Source organism: Aythya fuligula, chromosome Z (assembly GCF_009819795.1).
Source record: "Aythya fuligula isolate bAytFul2 chromosome Z, bAytFul2.pri, whole genome shotgun sequence".
NCBI lineage: Eukaryota > Metazoa > Chordata > Aves > Anseriformes > Anatidae > Aythya > Aythya fuligula.
The window spans coordinates 54740818-54766688 of NC_045593.1; the positions used below are offsets into that span (position 1 = coordinate 54740818).

General features: G+C 37.8%; 1 protein-coding gene across 1 annotated transcript in view; it reads left to right on the forward strand.

The window, feature by feature from the left end:
• GAK (cyclin G associated kinase) overlaps window positions 1–22892 on the forward strand; it is a 70118-nt gene extending 47226 nt beyond the window's left edge. Inside the window, exons 18-28 of the mRNA XM_032205458.1 lie at window positions 493–572; window positions 870–1063; window positions 2933–3091; window positions 3949–4410; window positions 6295–6465; window positions 10441–10575; window positions 10943–11044; window positions 14824–15036; window positions 16162–16310; window positions 18359–18535; window positions 20067–22892. Coding sequence (XP_032061349.1) covers window positions 493–572; window positions 870–1063; window positions 2933–3091; window positions 3949–4410; window positions 6295–6465; window positions 10441–10575; window positions 10943–11044; window positions 14824–15036; window positions 16162–16310; window positions 18359–18535; window positions 20067–20168 — 1944 coding nt within the window. The 3' untranslated portion in view covers window positions 20169–22892. The remainder of the gene's footprint in view (window positions 1–492; window positions 573–869; window positions 1064–2932; window positions 3092–3948; window positions 4411–6294; window positions 6466–10440; window positions 10576–10942; window positions 11045–14823; window positions 15037–16161; window positions 16311–18358; window positions 18536–20066) is intronic.
• The last annotated feature ends 2979 nt before the right edge of the window (window positions 22893–25871 follow it).

The window sequence follows — 25871 nt, forward strand, 5'->3', positions numbered from 1 at the left end:
AGTATCTTTTCTGTAAGTGGAAGAAACAGTGGGGGTAAGTTGAATGGTTGTAATATGTTTGGAAAAACAGCCTTCTATATGTTACTTTTACAGCTGTACTGAATGGACTCCTATGATGGGTTCCTATTTCTAGATTAGTGCATTGCATGATGAGTTTTTTTCTGAATATATTATGCTGAAAAGTGTAACAAAGGTCATGACATTTAAGCCTTTACAACAGGGTCTGGAAATATTTGACAGACTTCAATAATCTGAGGCTAGTACTGAGAGTAGTATCTGGTCCAAGGGCTTTTTCTTTCTTTCTGTTAATGAATGCTATATCTGTCTACATTCTGTCACAGTCTGCATTTAAAACGTTCTAGGTGAAGTATGCAAGGTGGAAAAATGAATGCTTCAATACTGAAAATACTTTGCTTTATATTAAAGGCAGAAGACGGCACACACTTTTTATGCATATTTATGCAGTTTCCCTGTGTTTCTTGTTTCCAACAGATGGCTTCTATGAAGATGTTTCAGATTCAGTTCCACACAGGTTTTGTGCCCCGAAATGCCACCACAGTGAAATTTGCTAAGTATGTTGACACCTTTTTGTAAGGAATATGAAGGAATTTTCTTTCAAACTGTTTAACTTGCCAAACTAACAGCTGAGGAAAGGCTTTCTTCAATAATTTTTCAATAAATAGAATAAATACAATAAATATTTTCCTTACCTAAGTACTACCTGTTGAAGATCTATGAAAAATGTAAACAAGTACAGCATACTTTAAGCCTTTTACATACTTTAGTGCCTTGAAGTCCTGGCATGAGCTACTATAATTTAATCCTGTTAGCACATAGTCTTAAGAATTTACTTGCATACACTTTTGCAGGTATGATCTGGATGCCTGCGACATTCAAGAGAAGTATCCTGATTTATTTCAAGTCAATCTGGAAGTGGAGGTGGAGCCCAGAGACAGACCTAGCTGTGAGCAGCCACCATGGGATAACATGAATATAAAGGGACTGAATCCCAAGATTCTTTTCTCTACCCGAGAGGAACAACAAGAGATTTTGTCAAAATTCGGTAATGAACCTCTTGAACTAGAGAACCTGATGAAGTTTCTAATAACCTAGCAGTTGAGGATGTATTCTGATTAGTTTCTGATATTCCTTTTAGTGAAGAAAAAATTTAAAGGTTTTTTTTATAAATATAATTTCAAAAAATTTGCATTGTATGAAGGAGTATAAATTATCCTCCAATTATATAAGGATTATAATTATCCTTATCTGACATCCACTGCTGTTACACTTGCTTGTTTTAAAGTTATGAATATGCTATTTGCAGGGATTTTAGCAAATGGAATGTTGACAGTCAGGATTTGTAGACAAAATGTCTTGAAAGAACTATCTTTGACTAAATTGGCATCATTATAATTTAATTATTTCAGCTTTTCTTGTAAATAGTCCTACCTAAAAATGTCATCAATGTTTTCATCGTATATATAACCAATTAATTTAGTAACTGATGTTCAATTTGTCAGTAGTTCCTCATGTCATCCATCAGATATTTAACTCTTTAAACATTGCATGTGTGCTTCATCTGTAAATGTCTGTATTAATTCCATTTAATGTTGTTCAGTATCTTCTTCTGGAATCAGTAATTACAGTTTTGACACTTTCATTAAGGCTTTCAAGCCTTGACCACGCTTTCCCTATAAAAAGCTTGTCATTTTGGTACACCATACATGAGATTTTACTCTCTACTTTTAATACTGTATGTTCTAATTCCATGTCTCTTGATAGATATTAGTTGCTGCTGTCCTATATTGCTGCAGAATATGTTCTGCTCATACCACGATTTAGGTCATTTTTTGTTTAACTTAAGACTTTTACTATCAGTATAAACTATGGTTAAACACTGCTCTCAGCTCACTCAAGTTAAGATGTTTTGTTAATGAGAATGAGAATTACATTTGACCTTTTGATTTATAAACTTGCATTTCAAGTCACTTTCTTTTTCTTATTCATAGAAGGGAAGAGTGTTTGCTTTCTTCTGTATTATGAACTTTCTTTATAAAGCTTGCCCTATTAAGATTGAATTTACAATATTACGTTAAGCATGGTGTTTCATGTATGTTTTCTGAAACATACAGAAACTATTTTTTCAACATCTGTTACAACTGAGTTTGTGGGAGGAAGGGAGAAAGTGCTCTACCAGACTTGATGTTTGGATTTAGACAAATAACTTTCTCCCAAGCATTCATCCCATTCTTTTCAAGCAGTGGATGAACACTCATTGACATAGGAGATTCTTGTCTTGTCTTGAGGAAATCCTTTTTTTTTTTTTTTTTTTTTTTGGGGGGGGGGGGGGGGGGAGATGGTATTACTGTAGGTAATTAAGTCCAAATCAGTTTTTTAATACAAGAGTCATTTAAAGTCTGATCTCAGTCAAATAAGCATTATAAGGAGAAGTTGATAGCAACACAGTGCATTACTTAACATCTTTGAGATGCTTGTTAACAATTCCATATTACTCTCTAGCATTATACTCTTTTTTTCTATATCTGCACTTGCTCTTTTTTGATATCCTGTTCCTTATATAAGCTATTGCAGATGCTGTTCATAGCTCCTGCCTGTTTTAGGGGATAGGTGGTACAAGTGAGCTGTTGAGCACAAGTATTTTTAAAAAATGTAAATAGGATACTTGAGTGTTTTGCTGTGAGTCTGATACATTAATGATGCAGTTTAAAATAGGGTCTTACGAGCCTTTGCAGTTGAGGCAGGCTTAGTAATGACAGCTTCAAACCTGGGAGATTTTGCCTTTGTGGAATAATACTTCAGGACAGGTGTCTTACTATAGCAGTCAAGTACCAGCTGCTGTGACCAGGATTGAGACTTAGAAGCTTCTCTCTAAGGGTTCTGGCTTATAAATTATAAATCTATCTTCTTTTAGGGAAACCAGAGCTGCCTAGACAGCCAGGTTCAACGGCACAATATGAAGCGGAAGCATCCCAACTGGAGCAGTCTTCAGAAAGCGCCCCAACTGAGACAGAATCCTCACATAGTAGTGGTACTGATGCAAATAATTTCTTTCATTCTCTGGATTGGAAAGGTATTTTTTCTCTGAAGTAACTATTTCTGTTTTCTTGTGTACTTTTCAATGAGCACTATAGTTGTTTCTTATACCCCCCTTATTCAGTGAAATTCACCGTGTTGCCAGGCCATGAGCAAAAGCTACTTAAAGGGTGAACTCTGCATGTTAACATGTTAGAAAGTGTTAATTCAACTTCATTTGGTTAAATACTAATGTTTGTTTTTTTTTTATTGCTCATAACTTATAATGAAAAGTGTAGTTCAGCATTTAACAATTTTAAACTTAAACATCTTCAAGGGAGTAGTTATATTCTGACAACCCCGCTTAGGCCTGGCTGAGGAACAGGAGAAACATAGACCAGTCAGTGGTGTCCAGACCAACATGTACGGACTGAGAAAATGTAACTTTATAGTGCATGTGTAAGTCCTATTTCTGAGCTCCACTCTGTTGGCAAACATAGCAGTAACTGATTATGCTGCCATTAAATGTTGTTGTAGAGTGGAGCAACAGTTACTGAATAATTTTCTAAGACATAAGTGGTATGATGTCCTGAGTTGAGATTGTCTAAGTCAGTGCCATTTTGAAAGCATGTGTAGTACCTTCTCTTTTAGAGTAGCAAGTATTGCAGAGTTGTTTGTCATTTTTATGAGCACGCATTATAGTTTTCTTGTTCTAATGCTTTGTAGCTGGAGAACTCCTCTGTTAATTGTCTAATTTGAACTAGTAGAATGTGAGATGCCCCTTTGCTGCCCTGTTCAAGGAGGTGGTACCCAACAGTTTGTTAGGGATTGCAGAAACCACATGAAATCAATAAGCCTGACATTTTTGGCAGAATTCTGTTAATCTTTTGCTGTTATCTCTTGTTTCTTTTTAAGAAGGAAAATGTCCAGAAAGTGGACCAGACGATAATTCATCCAAAAATGATAATGTTCAACTATCTGATGAGAGAGAAGAGAGTGATCCTTCAGATGAGGAATTCCCCACATTTCCAAGTGAAGAAAAGGTGGTAATTGTTGATGAGAGAGATTCTGGTACTCAGGAAGGAGAGTTGCCTTTTGAAGCCAATTTTGAAGCTCCATCTGCCTCATCACAAAAACCTCTCACTGAAGAGAGTGTAGATTTACTGGGATTGAACTCTGATATTTCACAAGAACAACCTATCTCAGAACCAAGCTCTTCAACAAGTAATGCAGATTTGTTGAACGATCTGTTTGTGGGTAGCACATCACAGGTCGCAGAAGAGCCCACTGGAGATCTTCTTGGACAAGGAACATCTTTCTTTTACAGCAAGCAGTCTCAGTGTTCAGATGCTTCTCAGGAGATGACTTCAGCATCAGGTATGTAAAGTTAATCTCAGTACTCTTCAGCTGGCACCAGGTAAAAACTGTTGCCTCTGTTGTGGTTGGAACATAGCTAACATGTTTGATATGTACACTGAAGACATGTTGGTCTATGGCAAGAATCTGAATAGAAAGGTATTTTTAATGCATGAAACAGACAAATTGATGCACACTACCCGTGCCTTTTATGTTATCAATATCCTATTAGCTCCAAACCAAGTAAACAGAAAAGTGTCAGGTTTTGAGTTGAAAGCAAATTCACCATTTTTAAAGAATCCATAACTTTCCAATGCAGGTGTTATGGATCTAGAAAAGGATCTAGATCATGTATGTAAATAGCTGCTCTTGCTCAGGCTGAGAATTGTAGTAAGTGCATACATTCACTTTATGTAGAGCAATTACACTAGATGTAGTGTATAGCTGTGCTGTGTAGGTCAAAAGGTCATGGTTATTTTTTGAGTGCTAAACAGATAAGACTGATAGGCAACTGGAAATCCTGTAGATTACTGTTGAAAACAGTGTGATAATGCTGCTGCTAAAAGCTGTTGCTGCTTTTACTGATGATGATGGCAAGTTTTATGTCTGGAAGGAGCATGTTAACTCTATCTGGTTTGCATTTAAAACAATGTTTTAATGTAGAGATCTTTCCAGTGCATTGTTATCACTTCAACATGTGACTAAATTTTGATAATAGTAATGCTTTGTCTGAATGTGCAGTAAGAGTTTTAGGAATATTAGTCAATCAGGGTAACTATTACAAGCTTTAGTTTATTTGCGCAAAGGTAAAATGTGTTTTTAGGGCTTTTAGGTGACTTCAAAAATTTCTTCTGAAGTAATTCACTCTTGAACTGTGTTACTATGGTCAATAACAAATCACTTAATTTACCAGTTTAAACATAGGCAGAAGTCTACGAAAGAAGCTTTTTTATATCATCTTCAAAAATGTGAGCAGTGGTAATTTATATATATCATTCTACGTTTGAATAGTATTACAGAAGTGAGCAGATGAAGCCACTTGAGTTTCCCCCTGCACATCAAACTTGTAGCTGAGGTTTTGTGCATGTGCTGTGCTGCAATAAGATAGTTTGTACATGTGAACTCAACATTTGCTTTTTGAACTGTTGTTGAGACATGAGAAATGTGATCGGCACCTCAGGATGCATTAGGGCACCATGGGAAGATTATTTCTTTTCAGCTTCTGAGTGAATCTGGCAGGAGTCCCTGGGCTCCAAAGGATTTTGACCCTAGAGGGCAGCAGTAACAGGAAGATCTAAAGCCATGATTCACGCAACTGTCACGTGTTATCCCATGCTGTATATAAATACTCTTCCAATTAGTTTTTGCCTCACTATAATCACTAAGGACCTGTTGAAAGTCTTGCTTCCTTTTGGCTTTTATTCTTGAGTTGACGCACTTTCTACCCTGGAGTCAACAATGCCTTCAAGTCAAAGCAGTAGTATGAATGCTTTTCTTGATTTTTTCAGTAGTTTAATAGTCTAGTTTGTTTAAATTCTTTAGAGGCCTGGCATTATAGATCACTTTTTAACAAATGTGATTTTTTTGGTTTATATGCAACTGATCACTCAAAATTAAGGTATGTCTTGCATGGAGGAAAGTAACAATATGATTGAATATATGCAGCTTTGCTAAGGATTTGTGTTTGAGGACATAGCTGTTTTAACAGTGTATGGCTGAGAAACTTTCTATACCAACATGAAAGTACCAGTGTCTAGAGGCAAAGACAGAATGGTGACTGTTTGCTACAAAAATTCAGAGCTGCTTAATTTGCCAACATAAACTCTGCTTTTGTCCTTGTCCCTGGAGTAGTAAAGTTTTGTTTTCTAAAACTTGTCATAATTTTATTTTCTGCTTCTTTTTTAGCTGATCCTTTTGGCCTGTTCACAACGTCATCAAGTTTTGAGAATCGTTCCCTACCTAGTGCAGACCTCTTCAGAGACATGCTTAATTCAAATTCAACATCTACTCCTAATACGTTTCTTTCTACAAGTAATACATTTCTGACTTCTTCCAGTTCAGATTTCTTGAATTTCGGTAAGTGCACTTCTGGTGTTGTTTCTCAACAGTTTCTGCTGCTTTGTGTATTTTTTCTTTTGCCTTAGCCGGGGTGGATTAGTGTCTTAATAGGTCCACTTGTTGTGACTGTTTTAATTAACTCCCTGTTCTGGGGACACAGATACGCATGTACCAAGTTGCAAGGATTTCCTATATAATGTGATTCTAATATTTATTTCCAGCATTGCTAACCTTTCAAGAGCTGAATTTTCCTCCAAGAGCTCTTAAAAATGATGGTACACAAACACTTGCAAACATTCTGACTAGATGACAATACTATTTTGAGTGTATTCACTTATTAGTTTTTCTGAAAACCTGTGAAAAGGAGTGAGTGGTTCAAGGAAATTAAAGTACAGCACGATCTTAAAATGCAATCAGAGGCTAGCTTGGACCTTCTTGACCTGATAATATACTTACGGAATACATTATGTAATACTCTAATCCTATTTGCTTCATTTGATTTCTGAGTGTTCTTGGTGAACCTATTCCTCGTGTGTTTATTCTAAAATCTATTTACCATTAAACAAAGTTTTGTAATATGTTGGGTCTTCCCTTGTCTCCATCTTCAGCATGTTACATCTTAAGTGTTACTAAATGGATCTTCTAAGCATGCTCATTCTTTAAAGAAACACACTTTTACAAAACCAAAGTGGCAGAGCCAAATGTGTTGCTTTTTAAATTTGATTTTCAGAGAAAAGGGGCGTATACGTGGTCTTGCTGTTTGTGGTGTTAGCCAATAGTTAAATTCACAAAAGTCGAATTTGTAGAGCTAACTTTTTATCCATCACTATTAAAAGCAAGAGCGTGGGAACATCATGCAAACCAAAACATTACAGACCTGGACAGGTATTCTTGGAAGGATGGCAGCATTTGCGAAGGGGGTGTACATGGTTAGAATTTGATATTGAAACTCAGTATTTCAAATAACAGAAAACTTGACCCCTGTATGTCTACCAATGGCTGTACTTTGAAAACATCTTACTGTCCGTTCTCAGAGGGCAGTGACTTCTAAAATTTCTTCACTGTCTAGGATTTATTTCCCTTCATTTACAAGAAAGTGCCCTGAGACTGTGAGTCAACCTTGGCTGATTACCAGATACCCAGAATGGTGCTTTTGCTCCCTCTTCTCAGGGGGACAGTAGGAGAAAAGATGAAAAATCTCATGGGTTGAAGTATAAAGACAAAGGTCATGTAGCAATTACTGTCATAGGCAAAACAGTAACTTGGGAATGATTAATTTAATGTATTGTTAATTAAAAAAAAAAAAAGTAGGATAGTGAGAAACTATTGAAAGAAACGTTCCCACCACCCCACTTCCCTTGATGTCATTCCTTCATTCCCAACTCTTGAGCATCCTTCTCCCCACTCTGGCACATGGGGATGGGGAATAGGGACTGTGGTCTGTTCCCTCTATAGCTCCTTCTTCCTCAGGCTGTTCACCCACATGGGGTCCTTCCTATGGGATACAGGCCTTCATGAACTGCTCCAACATAGGTCCTTCTCTTGCACTGCAGTTCTTTACAAGTTTCTCAATTTGTGCCCACTGCCTCCTGTCCTTCCAGTGGACAGTGCTGAGAAGAGCCTGGGTCTGTCATCATTATTTCATCCCTTAAGTATATACACTTACACACTTCAAGAAGATCCTTCATCCCTAATCCTTTTCTCCTAGTTAAGCAATGCCAGCACACTCATCCTTTTCCTCATGTGACAGATGCTCCAATCCCTACATGACAGAACCCTTTTTTGTACAATATTGAAGTTGAAAAAAAATGCACAAATGAAAATTTCAGCTCTTTAAATGTTTACTTGCAACCTCAAGGAGATCATCAGTATGTTCAGCTATCTGTAACATTTAAGCAAGTGTGGAAGAAAAAGATATTTTCATATATCTGACTTCTGTGCATAGTGTTTGTGCTTTGTCTTTTGGCTATGGTGACAATGTACCCTGGTAAATGCAGTAGCTTGTCTACTATTTTGATGTATTTTCTAGAGGTTTCTGTCAATATATGCTAAATATACTTCAAATGTACCCATTTTCTCTTCAGACTACAGTTATGCATTTCCCAATATTTATCAGTTTCTGAAACTGTTGCTATGCAAGATATAAAAACTGTGGAAGTGGAGAAACTGGGTTAACACTTCATGTTTCTTTAAGTTTACCTTTTAAATGACAGCTCTTCTGTGTGTTTAGCTGAAATAAATTACGTATTTGAGGCTTTAGCATTCCATCCAGTCACAAGTATCAATTTTAACAAGAAGATGAGGAATATTAGTAGTTCTAATGCTTTTAATATGAAGGAGTGCATATGACTGGGAAGACATGCTAACTAGCAATTGGAGGATTGCAGGGGAGAGCATGCTCAAAAATGACAGATTTGGAAAAATTGTGTGGAGAGCACAGAAGAAAGTGCAAACATCAGGTCATTAAAGTGAGGAACAATTTAAAACTCATTAAAAATAAATTGGTAATGTCAGTGCTCATTTAAAACAAGCTGCAGTGACAAGATACGGTGAATCTATTTTTGGAGAAGTAGCGAGTGTCAAATCAAATTCTGAAGCAATGGATAGGCTTTCCTTTGGTAGTAAACAATTACTAACCTCTATAGACATAAGGAGGAATGCTCTTCAGTGAACACTAATTCAAGAACTAAAATTTTAGACTTATTTCTCAAGGGTGCTTGAAATTTACTGGAGTTTTAAAATATAAACTTAATTTATAGAAAATATACTTTTTAAACAATGTGTGGTCTGTTAAGGCATTCTGGCCCATAATATAAAAATATATAGATCAGTTCTACTAAAACTGTTTTGGGAGGAAATCTAATTTTCTGTGAAAACTTTCAGTTGCTTGAGAGAGAAGCTAGGACACGGGATTAGCATTTACTTAAGAACAGATCACCTGCTTTTAAGTCTTAAGTGGCCACGCTTACAAAATTTTCTGCAGATGAAAGAGTGTGTATTCTTCCTCACTAAATAAATGTTTAGTGAGCGTTTCTGAGAACAGAATTGGTTTGTTTAGGTGTGGAAGCAGGTCATCTTTGATGGAAGTCTGGGCAGGAATGTATTTCCCCATGTGAGGATGTACTGATCTGATCAAAAAATAGCAGGAGGCATGAAATGTGATCAAAAGAAAATTGAGTGACCAGTGTAGTCGTCTTCTGAGGAGGAGCTGTTTTCTGTGGTGATTGTGCTCTCAGTTGGTCTCGAAATGAGCTTGGAAAATTTGCATCATAATAAACCAGCCTTTTGGTTTACAATAAATTTCGTTGTTCTTTGTGATCTACAGATGAGAAGTTACATAAAGAAAGCTTAATGTGTAGTTATTTCTTTCATTGTGGTTTTATCACAGGAAAATTTAATTCAATAAGTGGTTGTAAACTGTCTCATCTCCATGTGGAAAACATATAACTGCAGAGATCATAAGCCAATTTTTTTTCTAACTTAAATATTAATACTAATTATTAATTTCAGGCCCAATTAACATTTTGGGAATGGCATATAGTATGTAAAATTTCTGAACTGATGAATAGGCACTTAGGTACTTCTGTAACCAGTAGCATTGCTATATAGCAGATAGCTGGGGTTCTGAGCACCGAGAGGCAAATACACTACTGCTTTCTGGTTACCTGCTGCATCAGCAGGAACAGGAGCATGCTCTGAAGCCATCCATTAGACATTTCTTCAGCCTATGAGACCTAAGCTGTTAAAGTCATAGCGTTACCTTTGGACTAAATTCTCTGAAATATGTGGGATGTTTGAAATACAAATGAAAGGATTTGGTGTGAAAACCCTTCTGATTCCCATTTAAGAGCACGTTACTACTATGGAGATACCTAAGCAACCCATGTAGTAGGCCAGCTGACAATGTGGTAAAGCTGTAGCAGTACTGGCAAAAGACTTGTTATTGTGGTAGTTTTCTTAAAAGAATAATCATGGATTTTTTTTCTTTTGTAGGGAAATTGGAATTAGAGACAAGTAAAATGTCATCTTCTACAAGCTACCCAGATCTTTTAGGTGGATGGGATTTTTGGGTAGATTCTTCCAGACCTGTCTATACACCATCAGCACAAACGAAGTCTGCTGTTGAAGGTATGATGAAAAAAGTCTCCCATTAGAGGAGATAAGAAATACTCCGGACCTGGTCAGTTCAGTCACCTGAAACTGCTGAACATGTCTGCCTGCCTTTTGCTTTGTTGCTTAAAGGACTCTATGCTCTTGTGCTTAAAGGGCCTCTTTAAGGCACTTGAGTAGTTTTTCAGAATAAGTTCAATGTATAGGAACTAAATAGTGTCAGTTGCCTATAGTAATGGTGATTCTTGTTCTGGTAAAAGATGTCATCTAGCAGAATACTAGAGAGGCTTACCTGGAAATTACATTTCTATTAATTTTCTCAGTTTCTAAATAAGCCAAGTACATGATGTGTTTTCATATTAAACAAGTCCAGTTCTTACCACAGGAAGTCAGCCCAGTGCGTCTTCAGGTCCAGCCTTAAACCAGGCTAAGTCTCAGAATGTGGACCCTTTTGCTGATCTTGCCAATCTTGGATCTGGTCTTCCAGGTAAGGCCTTGTCTGAACTTAATGCTTCTCTGGTTTCTGATTTGCTTATTGTTCCAGTAAGTGTGAATGGTAGCTTATGTAAAGTTTTCTTTTAAATGGTAACAGCCAGCTTCAGGCAGTTGCTGTGAGCAGATGTGTAACAAGAAACAATCGTACCTTTATAGAGATTGTGTGAAATATGCACAATTATGTTTAAGAAGGTGACTTCAGCTGTGATTTAGAAATGTTTTACACGCTTAATTCTTGAGACTTCTAGTTGAGAAGTTAAGAGAAAGTATTTGTCTCTGCTCCAGTAACTTATCATAGGGTTTCTAATATATTTTTGCTTGATACGGTAGTGTGAAAGATATAAAATAGGAAGCCAAATTAAATTCTTGATTAGGCCCAAAATAAAGGGTAAAAAAGAACTGTCAGTTCAGTACTTTTCTTAGAAATAAGTAGGTTTGTATAGTTCTGCTACTCAAATTTGTCACGTCTGGGTCTGATTTGTGCTTGCTGTAAATACTCCTACACCAATTCCATCAGTATTATAAAGATTTGCCAACTTGCAGTTGTGTGAACAAGATGGCTATGTAAGATGGGACACATCCCAGAGTAACAGTTGTCCCAAGATGTTACATTCACCCAAACTCAGGTGTTTTCACAAACAGCAGAAAAAATAAGAGCAGGGAAAAGACCTTTCTTTTCAGTACCACGCTGCCACAGCTTATGGCCAATTGGCTGCTGTTAAATGTGACTAGCTGCCAAGAGTCTAAGAAGAGCAATTTGGAACTGCCTATAGCTACTGAGTTGCAGAAAAATATGCTTTTACCTTAGCTTGAAGCTGACAGAAGCTTCTGTTGCCTTGGCAGTTAGTGTTATATATTGAATTGAATAACCTCTTGGTGAAATTACCTTATTTAAATGCAAGGTGATATACAATGCTGGCTTCTCTGCTGCCTTGCAAAATACTGGTATTGAAGTGGTGCCAATAAAGCTGCTGTGCAGGAAACAATTTACAGAATTATTCTAGTTCAATAGTTCAGGTAAATATGGACTTTTTAACACTATAGGCAGGGTGAGTAAACTCATTTCATGTTAGACTTGGAGACGCAGGTATGATTGTACGCTGAATGAGTAGAGGGAATTGTAGTGATTTTAGGATTCAGATCAACTCCTTTTAGGGCGATGAATCTGGTGAAGGGTCTAGACAACAAGTCTGGGGAGCAGTTGAGGGAATTGGGACTGTTTGGCCTTGAGAAAGAATGCTTGGGGAAGACCTCATCATTCTTTGACTACCTCAAAGAAGGTTGTAGTTGGGGGAAGGGGGAGGCTACTCTCTTCTCCCAAGCAGCAAGTGACAGGATAAGACAAAATGGCCTCAAGTTGTGCCAGAGGTTTGCACTGGATATTAAGAAAAAATTTCTTCACTCAAAGGGTTGTGAAGCATTCGAACAACCTGCCCAGGAAGGCAGTTGAATCACCATCCCTGGAGGTATTTAAGAGATGTGTAGATGTGGTGCTTAGGGACACGGTTTAGTGGTAGACCTGACAGTGCTAGGTGGACTATATGATCTTAAAGGTGCTTTCCAACTTAACTGGAAGTCTAATCATAAAATCATTTAATTTTCATTAGAAAAAAAAAAGGACTGCATAAGGAGGTGGCCAGGTGTAACTGGGCTAGTTAGCCTCAGGCTTGAAATAAATCTTCAGGGAAGTGTAAGAACTGCAGTTTAGACTTAGTACTGTCTTTCTGTAGGAGTTTTTGGGCTTAACACTTCTGGAATAATGACTTGTATGTTATGAGAGTGAACACTCCTTAATTGGGAATATTATATCACAGTAAGGAAACAATAGCTGAAGCTAGTAATAGCATGAAGATAATAGTAAGATACCAACAGTGACCTGCGATAGTTGGTTTGGTCACACTTTCTCGTTTCTAGTAATGGTCTTCTACAAGAGAGTAGGAATGTGCTGTTGAAAAGTTGGTGCTGATAGTGAGGCATTGGCTTGCCCTATAAGGAAAAATTGGTAGGCCATAACTGAAGCAATATAGAATTATGTGAAAGAGAGTAGTACAATAAGATTATTTCTTACTCTACAAGGTAATTAATGTACCTAGGTAGCAGGGATTTTTCTGTAAATTTCACAAGTTAAAGATTGGGACTACTCAAAGCAGTTCTGTAATGGAGCACTTCTTGCAGAGGGAGTTCTCTCAGGTGATGTATTGCAATACTAGGTTTTACCAGGTGAGGTATTGAGAGGTATAGCAAGCTATCTTGCACATAGCCTTAGGGATCCATTCTTTATGTAAGCTGTTAGTATGCACAGCAGCTACTAAAATGTTACCAGAAGAACAGAAATGTAGGGAACTAGTTTTGAAAGAGAAAACTGAGTTTATATTGCTGAGCCTAGCCAGACAAGCTTTTTTTTTTTTTTTTTTTTTTTTCCCTCCTGAGTTTTTAGGACAAATAAAGGAATAGAAAGATAGAAACAAGATCAGGTAAGTCTAAACTGGCCTGAAATGTTTGAACTGAAAGTTAATTTCTAATGATCAGCAGCTGGGTAAGAAAATAAGTGGAGTTATAAATATTAATTCACCTTTCTTCAACTAATGAGACAGAATTATAAGTTTGTCATTCAAAACCAAGTAATAAAAGAAGTCTTTCCATATTTGAAGTGTCAGTATTTCATTCATATTAAACTTCAAAGTTCCTGTCTGACTTCAGTTGTGTAACCATCCATATAGTGACGCTAGTGTTGAATTTTTGTCATTTTTAGGGAATTGTTCCAAGATGAAGAGGTCTTATTCTGCTTTAGGTTGCCATAAGTGTGGTGTGAATCGTTTCCCTTACAAAAAATCTAGATGCATCTAAATTCAGCCATCATGCTATTTTTTCTTCTTATTGATATATGCCAAGACATCTTATGCTCTAACTTCTCAGGGGAACTGAGTTCTAGAAATGTCTCCAAGGTCAGACAAGGGTAGTCTAATGGTGGGTTGGCTTAGAATAAAATTCAAGTTTATTCTCATTAGTGAGACAAAAAGCTGAATAATGAATTTAAAAGGTTGGAGCTTTATTGTGCTTAATTTGTTTGTAGTGAGTATTTGTAGAATGGAAAAATGTCCTGGATTTTCTTCCCAAGGATTGTAGCTGGTGAGGCTGCTAAGCAGCTGTATCTATACCAGCTAAGTGAAGGGAAATGGGATCTAAATAATCAAGACAATGTTGTACTGTTAAAACAGGCCTATGGATTGTGCTGTGAAGTTTTCAGGAGATATTGTAATGACCAGTATTTTTTTCCTGTGCTGCATAACATATGCTGATTACTATAGCGTTATCTTCTGAGTTTTCTTAAATAATAGTCCATGAAATCACTAAAGAGGAAACTTAGAAAGCATTCATTTGAAAGTATTCTCAATATATCACATTTTCTTGATCATAATTAGCTTTTAATGTCCTCTGGTACCCATTAACAGATGTTGAAATGTAGTAAATTGGTAGGCATAACTGCTGTCACTGAACTATTTTTTGGCAAATACATTTGCCTGTCTGATCAGATGAGTGAATGCTTCTGCTAAAAATTGACAGCTGAGAACTTGAAGTAAGGCTGGAAGAGCTTTTGTCATGGCCGTGGCTACTGTTATGCAAGTTGCTAACGAGACCAGCGTTTTTTTATGCTTTCTCTTGTATAGTGAGAAACTATACTGTAAACTGTGTAGTTAAATGTTAAGGTCAAAGTTTCTTACTTGCAAGTGAGATATTGAGCTGAACAACTAATTTGTTATTTATTGTTAGGCTCCTCCACGAGTGGATTCTCTGGTAGCGGGTTTGGTCAGAAGGCTGCTCCATCTCAGAAGTCAGGAAATCAGTGGCAGAAATCTACAAAACCACAAAGTACTTTGTGGCACTCCCAGACTAAACCCAGCACTACAGCTAAACCCAATTATAGCGGGAACTTTGGTGTTATTGGCGGACGAGAAGAAAGAGGAGTCAGAACCCCAAGCTTTGGTAAGTTTTCTGAGGGCATTACTTATAATGGCCTGTGTGAAGTTAGGTGTGCTGTTAGCCTCAAACTCTTTTACCTTTGTCTTTTTATTTGTTTACATTTAGTATAAAGTAGAAGAGAGTTTGGCAAATCTAGTGTCCTGCTGTTGTAACGCTGCACTAGAATATCACAGACAACCTGACCATGGCCCATTTGCATGTTTGGGTATAAAGTCTCAGGGCTATAGTCTCTCATCCAAATGGGTACTGGCTTTCTATCATTGAATTCAAAAGGTAAATTTGCATGAATGCAGGGAAGAGAGGTTGGTTAATAACATTACTCAACAGGCAAAAGGATGCAGCCCTTTCCCTAGCTAAAGAGGAACAGCTAGTCTTAAGGAAAATTGATGAACTTAAACGTACTGCAAATCACTGTTTCAAAGAGCAGAGTTGGGGTAAGGAGCAGACAGATTCATTCTTGGAAGCAGTCCCTTATGATGGATGTGTCATCTGTCTGTGTTAGCCTTTTGGAAGAGGGGAAGGGGAAGGAAAATCCTGATTTATAGGTATCGGGATAATGCCTCCCTTTCAATGGTATTGAACAAGGACTTCATTTAATCTGAAGTGGTGTGGATTGGACTAGATGACATCCAGTGGTCTCATCCAACTTCAATTGTTCTGCAGTTCTCCAAAATTCGTGGGTTTCATAACAGTTCTGTAACTGTTCTTGTTGATATTTTTTTCCTTTGTTATTCTGCATAAATTTCAACATACTTAAATGTACAGAACATTTCTGACTAGACCATTAAATATTCAGTCATCTGAAAAGCTGTTGTACAGCAGTTAGAATTACTCTATAGTGGAAAAATGAAACAATTTCCAAAATCATGAATAGCTAGATGTGTACTTCCTCATATCTACTCCTCTTTAGAAAAAAAAGAGGACATTTAGTCATGAGTATGTGTGAGGTTCTATTCTTCTAGACTGAAAACTTGCCAATGACCCATTTCGTTTGTCCTTTTGTTACTCTTGTGGAGTCTATCTAGCTGCTGAAGAGTAAAGTCATGCAGGTGTAGCTAAGTGCATGCAGTACATTTCTCCAGTTAATGCGTTCTCCCATATAACTTTAATGTTTTTTTCCTTTCATAGGTCAGAAGCCAAAAGTTTCAGCAAATGACTTTGAGGATCTCTTATCTAATCAAGGGTTTTCGGCTAAATCTGATAAAAAGGGACCAAAAACTATTGCTGAGATGAGAAAGCAAGAAATGTCTAAAGATATGGACCCCTTGAAACTGAAGGTTGGTTTGACAGATTTTGATTCAAATGCAAATCTGAGCATATGCTTTGAACTACCAATAACAAAGCAAAATCGTACAATAAAAAACTGATAAAGCAGATAAATGAAGTTTTATTTGTATTTAAATTAAAATGACTATCATACTACCATGAAGTTAATTAGCACGAACAAGAGTTAGCTAGTGATGAAGCAGCAGGGACAAGAACACAAAGTGTGTGGAAGGAATGCAAGTTCCTATTTCTATTAGCTGAGCACGGAAAATTTAAGAATGTACCTTGCTAAAATAGACTTTCTGAAGCCAAAATTGTTCTTAATTTGTAGAGTTCCAAAATGTCTCCTTAGTAAAAGAATAGGAATAGAAGGTATTTTGAGCAAGTTTGCTGATAACACCAAACTTGGAGGAGTTGTGGACTCGAATGAGGGCGTAAAGGCCTTGCAGAGGGATCTGGACAGGTTGGAGAGCTGGGCGATCACCAACCGCATGAAGTTCAATAAGAGCAAGTGCCGGGTCCTGCACCTGGGACGGGGAAACCCTGGCTGCACGTACAGACTGGGCGATGAGACGCTGGAGAGCAGCCTAGAAGAGAGGGATCTGGGGGTCGTGGTAGACAGCAAGTTGAATATGAGCCAGCAGTGTGCCCTGGCAGCCAGGAGGGCCAACCGTGTCCTGGGGTGCGTCAAGCACGGCATCGCTAGTAGGTCAAGGGAGGTGATTGTCCCGCTCTCCTCTGCGCTGGTGCGGCCTCACCTCGAGTACTGTGTGCAGTTCTGGGCACCACAGTATAAAAAGGACATGAAACTGTTGGAGAGTGTCCAGAGGAGGGCTACGAAGATGGTGAAAGGCCTGGAGGGGAAGACGTACGAGGAACGGCTGAGGTCACTGGGCCTGTTCAGCCTGGAGAAGAGGAGGCTGAGGGGAGACCTCATCACAGTCTACAACTTCCTCGTAAGGGGGTGTCGAGAGGCAGGAGACCTTTTCTCCATTAACACCAGTGACAGAACCCGCGGGAACGGGGTTAAGCTGAGGCAGGGGAAATTTAGGCTGGAAGTCAGGAGGGGGTTCTTCACAGAGAGGGTGGTTGCACACTGGAACAGGCTCCCCAGGGAAGTGGTCACTGCACCGAGCCTGTCTGAATTTAAGAAGAGATTGGACTGTGCACTTAGGCACATGGTCTGAACTTTTGGGTAGACCTGTGCGGTGTCAAGAGTTGGACTTGAAGATCCTTAAGAGTCCCTTCCAACTCAGGATATTCTATGATTCTATGATTCTAAAGATGGATTAAGCTGATAGTGCAACTATCCTTAAAGAACAGACAAGTGAGAATAGATAGGGTGACCACTTGCATTTACATGTTAGCTGGTTCTGTTGCTGTCCTAAGAAATTATGAAAAGAAGTAGTTCTAGAGATGGGCTGTATAACTAGGAGTCTTATCTGATCAGCTGTTCAGATTTTCTTGGTGTATTGATGATAACAAAATATTAATACATTTATATATTTGAATATTACTGTTACAAAGTCAATGAAATGGACAGCTATTCTAAGTAAGTTTCATGGAGATATCTGAAAGAATGCTTTGTTTTTTTTGCAAATTGCTTAAGCAAACTATTAGCATACGAGACCTGAAACTTCTGTATATAACTCAGGTGAGAATCTTAGTGAAGAAATTAATGTTGTACCCTGAGAAGGAGTTAATGTAATTGTAACAGATGTTTTTAAGTACTATTTTCTATTCTCTTGTCATGAATTGTACAGGGTTTTGTAATACGTAACTAACTCATCAATGTCTTTTCCAATGACAGAATTTCTGTAGTAAATCAATAACAATGAGCTATTGTCTAGGGACAGATGCAAAATACAGCTTTTGATTGATAATGGTATTGGATGCAAGAAAGAAGAATGTAGTGTAAGACAACTGGACCTGGGAGATCAATACAGCAAGACAATTGTACTTGGGTCCCAATCTTGTACAGAAAGAGTGAGAGTTCAGACTTTGTACAGAGAATGCTTGCACTGTTGCATTCAGTTCTTATGCATTCTGTTTTTCCCAGATTCTTGAATGGATTGAAGGAAAGGAGAGAAATATCAGAGCATTAATATCAACTCTTCATACAGTGCTTTGGGAAGGGGAAAATAAGTGGAAACCTGTTAGCATAGCAGATCTAGTAACACCCGAACAAGTGAAGAAATACTACAGGAAAGCAGTGCTGGTAGTTCATCCAGATAAGGTGAGTGTATTCCTCTAATGTTCTCTCCTTCAGACAGAAGTAATAGAAACTGGTTTTACTGTACTGGGCATGTCTCTGACAGATGATACAGTGTTGGCTCTTGATCAGGATCCTAGGTGCTCTTTACTTCTCTTCCATTGTCTTCTGAATTTGATGCCTTACTACATCCAGGTACTGCAGGATTTTTCTTGTCACTCTGACATAGCACAGGACTCAGCAAATCAACGTTATCAAATAAGATCCCCTGAATGTCACTAATGACTACATTTTTGGTTATGCTGTGTTCTGATTGCATTGTGGCATACTCAGTGCTAACTTTGTTTCTACCAGCTGAGTCTTTAGGACTTTCAGGGCTATTCACCAGTATATGACAACTAAGACTGCCACAGCAAAACTGGCGGGGAAGAACCTGTTGAACCTCCTTTACAAGAGATTACTCAGCTGTTGAAAAAAATGCAATGAACACAGCATTCCACTGCTTTTTAAATATCCTATGCGTTCTCTTGCTGTTTCTGTTAGTCTCCAAGTATATGAAGGTAGCATCTTTTTCTGAGTCGGTGCTCTAGGCTGTGTTTTAGGTATAAAGATAAGTGTTGAATATACCTAGTTTAAATTTTCAAGCTTATTTTTGCTGGTAGTTCAGTGAGCAGTTGTTCAAGTCCTTTGTTTTGTTGCAGCCATAACAGAGAAATAAGACATCAATTTTTTTCTCCCCCCTGTTCTTTCCTGTTCTTGGCAGTGTGGTTTACTTCAACTTTGTGTTAGTTTCTTGGTGTTTTCTGTGAGCCACTTAACTGCTCAATGTCAGAATACAAGCTTTTTTGAATCATTTTCCTCTTCAGCTTTAATTTCTCTTCTATGACCCTGAGTTAAAGCAGTACACAAATCCTTGAAGTGCTACAGCTGGCAAAAGCCAAGCAGTAGAAAGGGAGTGACATTGGCAGGTGCCTTTGAAGCTTCCCTTTCCTTTTAGAAAGAGCCTGTTGCAATGGCCATCCCATAATGTGGGACTGGGTCCTTACTAACCATGGGGGTTGGACTGACCCAGAGGTAGGGCTGCTGTGACAAGGCAAGGAATCTTCTTTGGTCATCTCCCTTCCTTTGAGCGTGGAGGTAAATGCACGGTCAGGAATGTGTAGTTAATGTTGAAACTTAAAATCACTTGCAGTCAGCATTATTTTATATTCCTATGAGGACTGTTGTGAAGCAACTGCAGAAATGACTGGATTTAGTTTTTAGAGCTATTAGCTGAAAGGTTTTCCAAGCTCTTCTTTTCAAAAATAGTTTCTAAGTTTCAGTAACTTACAAATTGCACTGAAGTTTGAAATAACATAAAGAAACCAAGGCTTTGGCTTTGTTTAAAATATTTATGGCAAAATCTGTTGGAGGCAGCAATGCTGTGTGCCTGCAAAATGTTGCTCACAGTAGTCTAATGTTGTTCACTATGTTAACAAGCAAAAAAGTTGAAGATGTTTCCCAAGGCACACAGTTCCAAGTGCTTTTATGTTTTTAACATCTTGTTTGTTTTCAGGCCACAGGACAACCTTACGAGCAATATGCCAAAATGATCTTCATGGAATTAAGTGATGCATGGTCAGAGTTCGAAAACCAGGGGTCCAAGTCCCTTTTCTAAAAGTTCGTCTTTTGTTGAACTACTTCCAAGAACTGGAGTTGCATTGTTGTGATTTCACCTTTTCACCTATGATTTATGAAGTGCTTTTCCATGATTTCAGCACAATTTGCAATCATGCACTTAAATGTGGTGATGTATTTTGTAAGATGTGGAGTACAAAGCATTACATAGATGCATTAAGAAAACAGCTGCTCAGTACTTGAAGAAATCATGGTCTGGGGATAAAGATTTTTCAGTTTTATATATGGTGAAATGGAATTTTAATGAAGTTCCATGATCTCTGGTACACTAGTATCAATTCTAAATCATTCCACTTCTGCTGATCTCTGCTTTATCCTCTTCATTCCCCTATTTGTTATTTTCAGTAGTTTTGTGATTCTGTTTTGATGTTTCGTGCCTGTCACCTTATTCAAAGTGCTTTAGTTATCAGTAGTGAGTCTGTTTGGATTATTTCAAATCTGAAGGTGTATATTTTCATCTGTATTTTATGTAATCAATCTGATAATCATTCTGTAAATAATATTTTCTGACAATACCTATGTTCCTTACGATAAATTAACAGTTGTTTAGCCAAAAAGACCTCAGTTGTAGGGAAAGTCATCCAGGGTTGTTCTTGATTTTTCTTTAGCTTTACTTTCCACATATGAATCTAGAAACAAATCTTGGCTTAAAAGTCTGCATGTTCCTGCTCTGTTATTTATTATGAACCTTTGGAAGGCAGTACTTACTTTACCAATTCTTTAAATGGTATCTTTTCTATCTGATTTCAGTGGAATATGCTTTCCATTGGACTTCAGACACTGACAAAAGTGTTATTCTGAAACTTGACGTGTAAGCACAAAAGAGAAAACATTTTACTCTGCTTTGATTTGTTGTCAGTGAATGCTACATGATTTATTATCATTTAGAGAGCATTTAGAGTTTTAACACATTTTTTGCAGCATGTCTGAACTTCTGTATTTTGAGATATGCATGACATTTGGTGTATGTGCAAACATGGGATGTATTGGTAGTGTTGTATTTCTGGTCATCCCCCTTCCATGCACCAAGTACGAGATGAGCAGAGACCCAGCATAAGAACAAAACTTGCCGTGTTCTCTCATCCCTGTTCAGGTGGCAGTTTTCACTAGGGCAGAAATAAATGAATGCAGATGACCAATGACTGTTACATTCTGTACAGTAATGAAGTGCAGTTCTCAAATCAGATTTGAGAATGTCAAAAATCAGTGTCAAAAATCAGCAACATCTGAAAAGAAAAAAAATGGGATTTCAGTGCCACCTGAACAGGGTTTTAGATGCAGTTTTCCACTGCTGAGCCGGCCCAAGAGCCTGGGGGTTAGAGACTTGTGAACACAAGTTGCAAATTGGTCCATGTTCTAACACTGTCAGCGACTTTGCTGATGAAAGATTGTGTATGCATATTCACATATATTCAGTTACTGTATTTTTTTTTAAGCCAGAAGCCAGGATCAGTTATGGATCAGGAAGGCTATGTATTATTTGTAGTTGCAGTTGTATTTCAGTTGCAACTTTGGAGCAGTCTTAAGTCCCATTAGATTTATTCTTTATGAAAGCAGGTATTTCACTTTCTGACTTTTCCTTTGGGACACCTCAGGTTTTTTTTTTTACATACGTGGTCTGCATCCTTAGAAATCAAAGGCTTGTGGTATGTTTTGTGTGTTTGAAACCTGGTTGGCTTTTTACAGTTCTAAGGCAAATGATACAATATAGGCTGAAGTACAGACATTTAATGACTGACTGCACTCCTATATACAGTTGAGAGTGAAAACATTTCCAAGGGAGCGAAAAAAAAAAAAAAAAAGAAAATGACTTGGAAAAAAAACGTGTTCCTTTCAGCACATTCAAGAAACTTAATTTTGAGGGACACATTTTTATCGCTCTCTTCTCGAATTTAAATTTCAGAAGAATTTTCCTCTGCATTGACTGCTTGGTAGCATTTTCTGGATGACAACTATGTTTCTCTGGTTTTATTTGTCCACTCCTATTTACAAAAAACTATTGACAAAAATTTGCTTGAACAGCAGCCTTAGATACAATTTTAAGTGAGCAGGGAAACATGAGCACAATTGTTTTAATTGGAACCTAATATCTCTTGAAATTGACTGCCCATTTTTTAAAATTACAGAGACAGACATTTGGCTGTGGATTCTTCCAAGATACTTAAACTTTATTCAGGTTGACAGGAACCCTCTACTTATTTTACAGGTTAATCACCTTTGGTCCTCAGTGAGGAACTGTCTGATTCATTACTCTGCTCCTTTCTACTTGCTTGAATTTTAGCGTGAGGAATCTAGGAGGGGTTCAGACTTCAGTGAACTTTCACATTGTTATATTTTGCTTACAGGGCATTACTGAAATACAATTATTATAAAATCCAACTTCTTATACATTCCTGTGTTCAGCACAGCTAACTGACACAGTTAAACAAAAATTCTAAACCAAAATTATTTCATCATCAAGATTTAAGCGATGAACACGGTAAATTGAAGTTTTGTGTTTCGTAGTGCAGAATGAGGGCCAGTAAAGGTGCTTCATCGTCTAAGGGTAATACATAACATTTTTTAGTTATTGGGAAGAGGGAAGTTAAGGTACATTGTATATAGGGTTATGCTGAGTCATAATGTTGCTTTTAAATGAGATGGCCATTTGGAAGAAGAAAAAGTCTAGTAGTTCTGTCTGAATTCCTCTTAGAAATAAAAATGGTTAAAGAAAAAAAAAAAAAAAAAAACACCACCTGGGAATGAGGACTTTACCCTTTCTCTTGCTCTGTACTTCATCGTCAATTGGTTGAGTGCTGCTGTATGGGAGAAGACTGCACCCAAACCATTACTCATACATTTCATTACAGCTGTTCTTACTGTTCACAGGCTGGAAAGCTTTTCAGAATAGGCTATAGGAAAATTGATTACACAGATTTGATTTTAACTGATACAGTGAATCTTTTCTGGGTGTAAAATGCATATTTTCCATTCATGCTTATTCATTGCACGCATTTTGAAATGTTGAAATGAGGTGGTCTTGAGAGCTATGGTTTGTATCTGCTTCTGATTGCAAAAGCTGAGGTTTAAGTGATTCAGAACTGGTGTTGCCATGTTGAAGTTGTGTCTGCCAAATTTCAAATGTGGCACTTGCATTTTGGAGCATCTCCTTGACTCTTGCAGCAGATTGCTATGCTCTCTGCCCCATGTTTCTCATTTCTCTGTAATGACAAAGAACTGATACCATCTCTTTGCAGCCTTCCAGCCTCTGTTCTTAAACATGTCAAGCTACTCAATTTTATTGCAAGAGCAATGAGAAAAGCAACAGATTAAGTGAAGAGTAGAAAAGAATGTCTAGACTCTAACCTACATCCCAAATGGTGGTTTTTTTTGTTTGTTTGTTTTTCAATTCTCCCTTTACTTTTCTGTAATTCTCCCTTTACTGGCCTGTTTCTAACTATCCCTGCTAAAAATAGGTCTGTAGTCTGCTTTTCCAGCCCTTTTAGAAGTGCTACTGACTGGTTATAGACCAGTGGCAGTAACCAAGTGCTTGGCTTTCTTTCTTTGCAGAAGTTGCTATAAAGCAGGGCCTTTGAAATGGTAGGGCAGACTTCTGCTAGCTAGTTCTGAATTAGGTTGGTTATGTTACATGGTTGTTAGTGTTGTTAGAGCTGGAGAGTCTGGCAACTTCTTTTAGAATAGAAATCTGTGAAGAAGACAACAGATGTTAAGGGTGTATTTGGCTAGGACCTGCCTTATGGAGAAGAGTAAGGTGTCTTGGCCCTGTTGTAGAAATAAGTTAGTGTTTTAGCCTTTGGTATGGTTGTTTGGTGTTTCTTAGTGCTGTCAGATTTCCTTGAACTTAATAGCAGGGAAGAGAAATGAAAGTGAGCAGTTAAACATTTGCATTCCTATTAAATCATAGTTAAGCTCAATATTGTGAGTCAATACTGATTCCTAGGCACCAAGTCTGGGAGGTAGAGTTCCTCTGTTGTTTTCACTTGGGTAAAGTTTAGATAGTTTGCTAATTAATGGTAGCTTCCTGCAGAACATACAGAATGGGAAGCCGACAGCAGTGCTGAGTAAGTACATTTCCATGGAACTGTGGCAAAGTCTTTGGCTTTACACCTCTGAGGGTAACTACTGTTCATGGAAAAATACTTTGTTTACCTCAATTTTCTTGTTAATTCTAAAAAGTCCCTCTAAAATTGTTTTGCCAAGCACAAAGTAGCAGCTCCTTCCTGAATGCAGACAGTCTCTAAGCTGCATGCAGAGGATTAATATTTTGCACGAACCAAAGCAGAGTTTGAGGATAACTGAAATCTCAGCTACCCTTTGGGATTGCTGGGTTACTTTTTTTTTTTTTTTTTTTGTTTTGCTGCTTGCAGGAATATTTCAGGGGATACATAAATGTGGAAACTTTGTTGCTTCTTAGCTCTGTCCTTAATTGTCTTAACAATTGCAGTGTAACGAATGCTTGTAAATAGGTTCAAAATAGCTCTGTAGAGTTGCCTGTGCTTTTTTGTCTGTTGACCTTTTCTGTCAAGACCTTGCAGGTGGTTGACCTGCAAAAGCTGTAGAAAGAACTTCTTGCTTCCCACTGCTTGAGTCTGTCCCTGGTGCAGAGTACCTCCAGCTACCATGCACGGGGACGAGGGGCAAAGCTGAAACGTAGTTCCAATCTTGATCAACCTTGGAGTGCTTGCTTGCTCTGTTTGGGTGAGCTTATTGTAGACTGCAGTTTAGACTGCATCAAACTTCAAATATATGCTCAGAAATATAAATCCAGTCATTTTTATGAAGGATACATTTTGTCATAGAAGCTTTTATTACCAAAAGGGGATTAAGAGGCATTGTGAGAACTCCTGAAACTCTTTAGTGGAATGTACTGTATTTTTGCAATGTAGACTTCTAGAAGCAATTGTCATCTCCATGATAAGGACTTAGCTTGCTCTGAGGTCCTTACTGTAACTACATGTAGTTGTGATTGTACTTTCTATACCTGTGATTTTTTCTGGTTTGGGGTGTGTGGAAGAACAGAATAGATACTTAAGTCCTATTTTTGCCATCTGCCAGGAAATGCAATGTACTGAGTAATTTTGCTACTAGTGAAATGAGAATCTATACCTGTATGTATATAAGGTAATATAATCAAAGTTAAACCTGGTTTAAAAATAGATTTAATGTTTGGCACAATGTCCTTGAACAGAATATTTTGCTTTGAAATGTATTATTGACATAATCAGTGATCAATTAAAAATAAATAAAAATAATTTGCCTGTTTCTTTCTTTATCAAGGGAAAAATGAACTGAATATGCAAAGCACTTCCACTACCTTTTTCAGAAAGATATGCAAGAATTTAGAGAAATGGTGCTCATTAGTATGTTAAGGTTGACTGAACCTGTTAGAAAACCGAGTGCCTCTTCGAAAGGTCTGCTCTCCTGGTAGAGAGGAGCCCCTGCAGCCTCCCCTGTGGTTTTGGCTGATGAATTTCTTAGACTGCTGTCCGTGTTTTGTGGTGGTTTCACCTAGCTGGGCAGCTGAGCTCCACCACAACTGCCCTCTCACTCCCCCTCCTCAAAGGGAAAGGGGAGAAAATACGATGAAAAGGGCTCAGAGGTTGAGATAAGGACAGGGAGATTGCTGAACAAGTATCATCACAGGCACAGGGCAAAGGAGTCGCAAGCAATAAATGATTAATCT